At 37.0% G+C, this 10691-nt stretch overlaps 1 protein-coding gene across 2 annotated transcripts; it reads left to right on the plus strand.

Annotated features, from left to right (window-relative positions):
• The first annotated feature begins 2117 nt into the window (after positions 1-2117).
• On the plus strand, positions 2118-6525 carry LOC307130705 (sialic acid-binding Ig-like lectin 14). 2 transcript variants are annotated; one of them, XM_079823828.1, is made up of 9 exons: positions 2118-2199; positions 2356-2438; positions 2635-2784; positions 2923-3035; positions 3375-3518; positions 4914-5174; positions 5374-5454; positions 5548-5668; positions 5871-6525. In XM_079823828.1, the coding sequence occupies exons 4-9, from the start codon at positions 2930-2932 to the stop codon at positions 5962-5964; spliced, it is 807 nt and encodes a 268-aa protein (XP_079679954.1). In that variant the 5' UTR covers positions 2118-2199; positions 2356-2438; positions 2635-2784; positions 2923-2929; the 3' UTR covers positions 5965-6525. The 2 variants fall into 2 exon arrangements, with proteins under 2 accessions (XP_079679954.1, XP_079679953.1); XM_079823827.1 differs by having other exon boundaries at positions 2635-3035.
• The last annotated feature ends 4166 nt before the right edge of the window (positions 6526-10691 follow it).

The following is a 10691-nucleotide window of genomic DNA, read 5'->3' on the forward strand; positions in this document are numbered from 1 at the left end:
ACACGATAACTTTAGCTAGTATGTAATGCTGCTGTTTGAGCATAAACAACATCTGCAAATTTACAACGTTCAAAGTTTAAAGCAAAGGGAGATATTTGCTTTTAAAGAAATCAATTTCTAAGGACTACAGCAAACAGCCGATAAGGGGGGGCATTTTGTATTGCTGTGGGGAAGAGTTGTTGTGGTATAGTGGCTGGAGTGTTGTTGCCGCAATGCCGACGAAACGCTGTTATTTTCATCCAGATTGCAGGTCCACTTTGTTCAGCCTTCCTAGGGATGAGGGTGCATTGCAGTGCGTTTAACATACAACATGTTATATGCATGTGTGTATTAGACAGAGGGGAACAGGTCGCATTTGCAGCAGATATATGGTGCCCATCATAAATCAAAGCACGAGACAGACAGGGGTCAGAGGAGAAGACCAGGAAATGTGACATAATGGACAATATTCTGCCAGTGTGAATGCTGCACATTTCACAGAGGAAAACTTCCACAATCTTCGCGAGTTCAATGAAGGATTCGCACAATGGCTTGTCATGAAAGATGGTTTTAAAAACAGAAGCTGTTCACGGGCCACAACCTGTAAGAATGATTTATTTTTCGTTGATGTGTTTTAATAGTTTGTATTGTTAATTGTACGTTGTAGCAAGGAAGTAAACCAATGACAACGATGTTTGGCTCTGCAAACCACTTTGTTAAATGCTCATTCATACTTAACGTTATCCGACAAACACCTAACGTTACAAACTTTTTTTAAATCTCAACAGCAAACTTGGAATTACCCTGGGTGCACCACCACTTCAGACCTTGAGCTTAGATCGTTAAAATTGGGCCCTTAATCTCTTTTGAAATCTAAAAACTCACGCTGATATCTTTGGCTAATGATACATTTGAATCAAACTATGGTTAGTTTATTTGTTTTACTGAATTATTTCCATATTTATGCTTGTCATGCACAACAATCTCTCATTTGTGCAAGTTATAGTTTAATGAGGAAGTGCTCTAACAGAGGAAGGATGCATCTTGTACACTTGTGTGCAGATCTTCAGATTATTAAAAATATTCTTCACAATAAGAAAAAAGGTAACACTTTAGATTAAAGCATAAATTGTAAAGCATAAATTAAACAAATTTATAGCGTTTACTTTTAATAATTAGATCAATTAGATTAAACAAGTTTGTTGAGACAAGCTTTAAGTTGGCTTGAGAAAGCTTAAGAAGCACTTGGGTGGTTGCTGGGGTGTTGCTGTGTGGTTGCTAAGGTACTCAAAGTGGTTGCTATGCGGTTGCTAGGGTACTCAGGCTGGTTGCTAGGGTGTTTCTATGCGGTTGCCAGGGTATTCTCAGTGGTTGCTAGGGTGTTGCTATGTGGTTGCTAAAGTAATCTGGGTGGTTGTTAAGATGTTGCTATGCGGTTGCTAGGGTACTCTGGGGAGTTGTTAGGGTGTTGCTATGCAGTTGCTAGGGTGTGTTAATTGATTAATTAATTCATGTTAAATGGTTACAATTTTAATATTCTTGCTAAATTGCTCCCAAATGTAAGATTGTTGCCTATCATAATAGTAGAATTATTACCTCTTATTAAAAAAATTCTTACAGTATAAATAATTTGTAAATTTTCCTGATAGTTACCCCTTTATTCCCCAAATATTGCATATTGTTCACTTATACCTACACGTACTTACTTTGTATTTACACTATGATTACCAAAAGTTACACTGTAAATTAATTTAACTTACGCTGTACTTTCCGGGCTGTAATCTAAAGTGTTACCGAAAAAAAAAAAAAAAAAATTGTAAAAACTCTTCACTGAAAGTGGAAGCAAAAATGGTTCTTCTATAGCAGAAATTCAGACTAATTAAACAGAAATCAACAAAACTATGTGACAGGACACATTTTTGCAAAGCAAAGAACTTATAATTCAGATTTACATTTAACTTGTTACATTTCCAGTAGACCAAAACTGAATTGCCTTTATCTCTTCCAAAAAAGCTCATCCTGTATCTTTGGCCGATAATACATTTGAATCAAACTATGGTTAATTTATTTGTTTTGCACAACAATCCCTCATTTGTGCAAGTCAGTTTAATGAGGAAGTGCTCTAACAGAGGAAGGATGCGTCTTGTACACTTGTGTGCTGCTTCTTCAGTTTGACAACTAAAGCTTCCTAGAACCCTGTGAACATTTTGACATTAAGCGGTAAGGTCACTTTTAATGCTGTCAATTTTAATTTGAAATATAGTTCTTTATTGGTATGACACATATTTTATATATGTACTACAAAAGCATTAATATTGAAGTTTTGCATACATAGCATTTATATAAATGTTCATGCAATGTTCTTTTTCTGTGCAGATCTGTGGAATGCATGTTTAAAATGCAGATCATTTCAAGTTTCACAATCCTCTTTGTGTTAGTATTCAATATTTTGTGTACAGGTGCGTATTACATGTTTTATTTACATTTAATATTAAATACTCCTCAACCATCACTTCTCTGTGTAAATACTTGTACATGTGAAGTTTATGTAGCTTCATACATGCACATGTACTGAGCATGAACAGGCAACTGTAATTTTAAGAAATGAGATTTCCTGTGTTCATCACATTTCATCACATTCTTCTGTTATTCAAGGCAATGGAAACAACGACTGGAGCATCAACTTCAATACGACAGAAATTACTGCAGTTCCAGGATCATGTGCTCTGATTTCATGTACCTTCACCTATCCAAACAGAGCAAAACCTATTGATAACGTTCAGTGGATAAAGTGTAATAAAAATGGTAAATGTCCAAATATAAACACAATTTTTATGCAGAAAGTGAGTAAAGGAAATAAAAACAAATTGGACCAAAAAGAAAAAAATTGAAAAAAAAATTGATTACGATGCTTGAACCTGATCTGACCAAAAACAACTGCAGCTTCATCATGAAAGACATGAAAGCAGAAGATGCAAAGGAATATGCCTTCAGAGTGGAGGGGCGGGATACTCATAAAAACACATATAAACCCACAGTTAAAATCATCATCCAAGGTAATGCTTGATTGTGTTTGGCAAAGTTTAAAAGGTCGTGCTTTATAGTCTGATGTTCTCTTTCAGTTCTCAGTTGTTTCAGAGGGATGTTCAGCTCACTGCACACTTATGATGCTATGATTTCATAATCTGAGCATGGGAACTATGTTGGACATCATTTCTTAAATAAAGAAACTTAAACACATGGTTGTGCTATGCTAATCGCACTGCTATGAGCTATTCTCTTCATCTTATGCATTTCATTTAATATGATCTGAATCTGTCCTCAAAGAATGACTCAATTATTTACACTGTGGAAATCTGCGATGTCTACATTATGTTGTGTACTTCTGTTTACAGACGAGCCTATAATGGATATTCCTCCTCTCCGTGAGGGAGTGGAGGCCAGTCTCACATGTTCAGCTCCTTTTCCTTGCCCTGAAACGCCTCCTGAAATAACATGGTGGATCAAGACAAGAGGAGAAAATATCACCAATCTCAAGGGTGACAACATCACTCTGATCACCTCCAAAAGCCTTTACCTCTCAACTTTGCCCTTAACTCCAACCTCCAAAATTCACAATGCCACTGTAGGATGTGACGCGAGCTATGGAAACAAAACCATCAGTGCCAGTAGGACCCTAGGGGCCCTATCTTGCACCCAGCGCAATTGACTTTGTACACCGACGCATGTGTCATTCCTATTTTGCACAAGCGCAAAGCGCGCTTTTCCCTCCACAGAAGCACGTCGCTAAACTAGTGAATGCACTTGCGCTCCCTGGGCGGTTCAGCGCAAAAAAGGAGGCGTGTTCCGGCGCAAACAATCCCTGGTTCTATTTTGCTGTTCCATTAAACAATTGCGCCACTGACCAGAAAAAAGCTAGTCTAAAGTCAGTGGCGCGTTGCGCGTTGTTCTTTATGCTATTTTAAGGGCGCATGCTTGACCATAATGTATAGCGTGCACAACGCGCATACACTTTGCTCATGTAATCTACACAGATGCAACAGTTATTTTTGCAAATCATAAATTGTTACACTAAAAAAATATTAACACATGAGATGACGGAAATCATTGTGGTGTGCCACGAAGATGTGAAAAAATAGGCATAAATCTAGCTTACAAATGATTCAGGCTAATTGTAATAATTAAGGATAAGACCTGTTTGCCCAATAGTGGCAAGACATATATGTATATAAGGACATCTGACAAATTGGTTTGTCCGTCAAGAACCAGGAAAAAAAATCGACTGAAAAACTGAAAAAACTGAAAGACTGAAAAAAAAAAAGACTGTGAAATCACCTTTACCATAATGTACAACATTACAACTTCACTTCTCTGTCTTTCACTGCTCTTACAAGAACATCAGTCTCCTCGGCTGTGAACCGCTCCTGGAGTGCGCCTGGTAAATACGCCATAATAATAGCAATCCATTATGGAACTTGCGCACCTGCTTTTAAAGGGAATGTTGGATGACGCTCGGATTGGTTTATTCACGTTACGCCCAAACCACACCCATGAATAATGAAGCTACTTCAGACCAACCCATTTTAGATTTGCGCCGGGCGCAAGAGCCATTTATCCCGCCGGGAAAATAGCAACAGCGCCGAGACCCGCCCACAAAGTTACTTGCGCTTCGCGTTTTTACACTTGCGTTTCAGATCGTTAAAATAGGGCCCTAGAAGTCATGTGTGAGTAGGCTACAAGTATACATGTTTAACCAAACTTCTTGAAAAGGCATGATTCTTTGACAATTACTTAAAACAAAAATGCAGTTCAGAAGAGCGTAGGCGTCCCTATTGAGAACAACCTTCTTCCATCTTCTACCATTGATCAAAGAACTTATTTATTGTATACTGAGTCAATATGGTTTCAAAACCAATGCACTTGCTCTTTTTCAGACGTACAGACTCTTCGAATTCTTGGTAATGGCACAGTGATGGAAGGTGACACTCTTCACCTGAACTGCTCTGTTGAGAGTCACCCACCATCCTCTGATCCTGTGTGGAGTTTCAATGGAGCCGCAGATAAAATCAGGAACTACACATCTGCAGAAAATCTCATGATTACCAATGTGAGAAAGGAGCATGCTGGGATATATGTCTGTGAGATGACATATAGAAACAAGACTTTGAAAGCATCCATCACTATCAATGTAACTCGTAAGTAGAACCAGATTCCATTTTAAATGTTCATAACCTAACAATGTTACAGACATACAACATTAACAGCAACAGCAACTGTTGAAATACTGAATTATTACACACCTTAGAAAGTTCATTGCATGTTTGCAAGGGGCAGCCCTAAAGTCTGAATATATGTCTTTACTAATTATAATATCAAACATTTATCACATGCTAGGTGACACAAATGAACTCACTCCTGGAAACTTGCTTGGGAAAGACAATCTGCTGAATTCCACCAAAAAACCTACAGAAATTTGTAAGTAGAACCAGATTCCGTGTAATTCACTTATACATGTAAAGACAAATGTAAGAAATTAAAAACTTAAACTATTTGTTTCTTAAATTCAAGGTAAAGAAGATTTTCAAAAGCAAGTGGACACGATGTCCATGGTAATAGGATTTTTGTCTGGAATATCCGTTGCAGCAGTCCTCTTCTCTGTGGTTTTGTGCCGTCACGAGTCTTGGCAAAGGTATAGAAATGCTTAAAATATATAAATTCTGTTGCACATTTAGCATATTTCATACAATTCACATGAAGGTGTTCTGAGTGATTTGTTTAGATGTGATTCTTGATGTGAAAGCATGTGAACACTGTTGTCCACAATCATGGATGATAATATATTTTACTCCATTTGATTTTAATTTTTCTTATTCCCTGAATATCTTTTCCAGCAGAGACAAGACACATGAAGTGATGGGCACAAACACAGACACAGTCGTTATATTTGAGGTTTTTTATGACCATGAAAGACATCAGAAAGAGTGAAGTTAATTATTAAAAAAGCTCATAAGAGAGTTCCTAATGTTGGATTTAGCTTATTCTAAAATTGTAAAAATTGGAGGTTACTGCTATTTCATTTGTTATGTTTATATCATTTAGTCTATATTTCATATTTTTTACAAGTGCAGAGACTTCATCCTATCTGAGCTTTTTGTATGTAGGAATAAAATTCCTTATACAGTATATAAGGATATATAAGTATATATAAGGAAGTATAGTACATTAAAAATTGTGACTTTTGATTATGATTTTGTCATTCTTATTGTAAACTTCTTGCTCCAATGTATTTTTTTTCTTCAATTTTACAATTAAACTGTGTGAATTACTTCAAAGTGTTCAAATTCAAAATTCACCCTTTCTGTGTTTTAAAGGATATGAGTAGATCTAAAGCAATTTTTATCAGCCAGATGTAAATTATCTATACATATGAGAAACTGTGGATTTATTTATTTTTAAAATAGGAGTAAAATATTAGGCCTATTATGTATACAATTAAGAATGAATGTGTGAATATTGTAGATGAATTTAATAAATGTGGTGACTTGGCTTTGGCTTCACTTTTTGTGCTAAATCATTTAATTGCACAAATGGTTCATTATAGTAAAAAATATAAACTTCAGATTATAAAAAATATTCTTCATATGAAAAAAAAAAAAGGTAACGCTTTAGATTACAGCCCAGAAAATACTGCGTAAGTAAAACAAATTAACAGCCTAACTTTTGATAGTTATAGTGCAACTATAAAGTATGTACATGGTATAAGGGAACAATATGCACTATTTGGGGAATAAAGGGGTAACTACAAGGAAAATTAACAAATTATTTATACTGTAAGTATTTTTTAATTAACCCCTAGAAGTCTGAGCTGTTTTGGGGCCCTTTAGAAGTTGTGACATGCTCTGACATTTGTGCTTTTTTCAGTTGCTTATAAACATATTAATGGCAAAAGTGTAATTACACAGTATTCAGCACAAACTGGGATTCCGTAATATCTAAGCAACATGTATGTACATGCTTGTATATTTGAGATAATAATGTTAGCGTGGTTTTTGAAAAACATTTTTTTTTTTTTTTTTTTATATTAGGTGACCTTAATGTACTTACATCAAAAAATAAGTACAATGTACTTACTGTGTTCAAATTGTATTGCAAAACACTTTTGCTCATATTGAGGTGGAATATGGGTAGGGTTAGGGACAGGTGTGGTGGTATGGGTAAGTTTAAGGGTAGGGTTAGGTGTAAGGGAAGTGTCAACTGTGTAATTACAAATGTAACTACAGAAATTAATTACAGACATAATTACATGCAGGTATTTTTTAAAATGTAAGTACAATGTAAAAACATGTATGTACACAATAAGTGCATTGCATCAAATTATTAATTAAAATGTTAGTACATAGTAGTGAAGGCCACCTAATATAAAGTGCATGGGTCCAAATTTTTTAATTAAGGCCTCAAAACACACAATAGATATATGTGTCCACAATACTTTTGACTAATGGGTGTTGTTGCCTAGAGTTTTAGCTTCAAACTGATGTGAGAATCATTGAGCCTACTCATTCACATAAAACAATATATTAATTTACATTTTGTAAGACATTTTTCGTTACAAAGGTAGTATGCGAGGAAGCGTGAACGACAATGAATAATGCTGGGTATCACACCTGAGAGACAAAAGAACGCATAATGGGCCGCTTAATGAGCACACACATTCACTTTATCGTCTGAAGGGACTGTTTGGCAGGCAGGCCCAGAGGCATGGCAAAACGACACAGTGTCTCGATCTCAATCTGCTTGAGTCTTAGATCTTTTTAATGATGTATAGTTTGTCAATGTAATTACTTACATCTGACAGTAATTTTGAGCTAATTTAAACAAAGAAAACTTTGAAAACAGTGTGTCCTCGCGCAGGTTTTTGCGTTTAATATTCACAGATGCTAACAGAATAAACTTAGCCTACCTTACACTCAGCTGCTGAATACGTTGCTCTCAGAAATGAACAGCTTTTCATGAGGTACATTATTCCAGGATTATTCCTCAACGCGTCTCAAAACGATGTAGCTGAAGTAGGGTATAGCACTACTTGATGTGTTTATTTGAGTTGATGTGGCCTTGACACATGGATCGTCAGTATTTGAATCTCAAAATCGCCTGCTCCGGGGGTGTGGTCACATTAGCAGATAATGAGACGACGGACATGTCTCTCTTTTCAAACAGATTACATAAACACAGAATATTTGTTTTCAATTTTGTTTACATTATTTAAAATCTGACATTTCAACGTTTCTTTAGACATATGTCTCATGTTTGTGTGATAAGTTTTCACTAAGCTACAGGTCATTTTCTGAAGACTATCTGAATGAACATCTTTGACAGAGAGGCTGCAGATTGCGTATCGTTTTTGTTTTCTTTGTTTTGCAAAAAGCACAACATTTAGTTTTTATTGTGACTGTAAACAAAAAAATATAAACTTAACAGATTATAATGATGTATAACAGTCTCTTTGGCACTGATAGGCAACAATCTTACGTTTGGGAGTAATTTAGCGAGGACATATACTGTGCACCTTTTAAAAAAAAAATTGTGTACCAATACATATTGTTTTTTTTTTACTTTGTATTTACATAGTGCATAGTGCATTTATACAGTTTTTTTTTTTAAAGCAAAAGTGCACTGATTAAGTTTGGGCTTCTGTGTTTCGAGGCAAGTAAAACTATTCCAATAATGTATTTATTTTTCTGGTGAAATACTCTTGTTCCATGTAGTTACAGGTGTGAATCTGTGGGCTGTAAATTAAAGTGGTGTTTGTTCCCCCCTTGTTTCATTAAGTTACAGGGTAAGTGTGAATCTGTGGGCTGTAAATTAAAGTGGTGTTTGTTCCCCTCTTGTTTCATGTAGTTACAGGGTCTGTGGGCTGTAAATTAAAGTGCTATTTGTTCCCCTCTTGTTTCATGTAGTTACAGGGTCTGTGGGCTGTAAATTAAAGTGGTGTTTGTTCCCCTCTTGTTTCATGTAGTTACAGGGTTTGTGGGCTGTAAATTAAAGTGCTATTTGTTCCCCTCTTGTTTCATGTAGTTACAGGGTCTGTGGGCTGTAAATTAAAGTGGTGTTTGTTCCCCTCTTGTTTCATGTAGTTACAGGGTCTGTGGGCTGTAAATTAAAGTGGTGTTTGTTACCCATACTTTTGTGAGCTAGCCTGACAAGCCAGACCAACAAACTCACCATTGACAGGGCTCAATCCGAGGGGTGGGATAAACGGTTGTCTTTCAAATTCCCTCTGCACGCAATTGGATAGTGCCATGAGTGCCACAACCAACCAGAGCGAAGAAGAAGGTGAAGCCGAGCTAACGTTAGTTGATAGACTTTCGTCGTATCCGGTAGACAAAACTTCGAACATATCTTCTTTTCTTAAAGGTCCCATGGCATGGCATTTTTCTATTATTTTATAGTGTTTCCTGAGGTGTACTTATATTATTAGTATGATTTTTACATCATAAAATGTCATAATTTAGAAATAAAAGGCATTTTTTCTATACTGCTGTTTGCCCTGTGGCTGAATGCCCTGCTTCAAGAGGCGTGTCTGCTGTGAGACTTCAGTAAAAACGCCCACTGTTGTGATTGGCTGACATCTTTGCATTTTAAATGAGCGGAGGGGGCGTGGTTTAACGAGGCACGAGCAGGCACGAGTCTGCCAGAGAGACGGATGGACCTGTGTTCACTTCTCATCAGTTCTCTCAGCATGTCTCAGTTCAGGGTGAACTGTTGTAGTTACTAGCATATACTTCAGGTTATTAGTTTATTTCTAGTCGGAGGGGCTGTCACTCATGTCAGAAAGTTAGTAACTTTAGTAAATTATGGATCAGCGCTGACTCGAGACGCGAACCGTTTAGAACGATTCAGTCCGATTTGGTGAACTGGTTCGGTTCACTAAAAAGAACCGATTCAAAAGAATGATTCGTTCGCGAACCGGACATCACGGAGACGAAGCGATTGCTAACAAAGTTATTTATATTAACTACTGCGTTATGAGAGCGCTGTCAGTCAGCGCGAGTTTATTGTGTTTGTATCTGAGAGTTCTGAATAAACACGAGTCCCAGTCACACCGAGTCCTCTTCATCATTATTCTACCAACTTTGTAACACATGCAATGTACCATTACAGCGAGATGAACGAGTTAGTAAGTGTTGAATATAGCATTATTTCTAGATATGTTCCAATCATATGAATAGCGTCATTGACGCGCATTGAGTGACGTTACACAGCGCAAACAAAGACACAACAGCTGTAATCGAATGTAATCCAGTTTATTGTGGGGAAAGCTGGCTAGCCTAGCCGGATACCCTAACGCTTACCCTCCTTCTGCTTAATCTCACGCCGCGTTTGGTGCCTCCGCTGTGGGCCAGATGCAGTACTGGGGGTCGGGGATGTTGGAGGCCGAGCTTCGGCGTGTTTGAAGTTTATCTCTAAAGATGTGGCTCTGCTGATGTTGAGCAGAAACTCCCGACTGTATGCACATTTAAGAACAGATAGACGTGTCGAGGACGTACAAAAACACTGACTCACAAGATAGAAAACACGAAAACACCGTTCTGTCGGGAGAGAGAGAAGCCGCTGCATGTCCACAAATAATAAATAATTAGCTACACATAAGAAATCAATGATCACAGATCAGAAGGAACTGAAGAAAGACTTCTGTTTTCATTTGTACATCC

Source organism: Gobio gobio (assembly GCF_949357685.1).
Source record: "Gobio gobio genome assembly, chromosome: 8".
NCBI lineage: Eukaryota > Metazoa > Chordata > Actinopteri > Cypriniformes > Gobionidae > Gobio > Gobio gobio.

What these genes read in the sequence shown, in the direction of transcription:
- LOC307130705 (XM_079823827.1), top strand. Translation starts at nt 2,888, where the DNA reads ATGCTTGAACCTGATCTGACCAAAAACAACTGCAGCTTCATCATGAAA. An exon ending in AAATATCACCAATCTCAAGG is followed by an intron (nt 3,519 to 4,913) that starts GTGACAACATCA and finishes GCTCTTTTTCAG; the next exon opens with ACGTACAGACTCTTCGAATT. An exon ending in CGTCACGAGTCTTGGCAAAG is followed by an intron (nt 5,669 to 5,870) that starts GTATAGAAATGC and finishes TATCTTTTCCAG; the next exon opens with CAGAGACAAGACACATGAAG.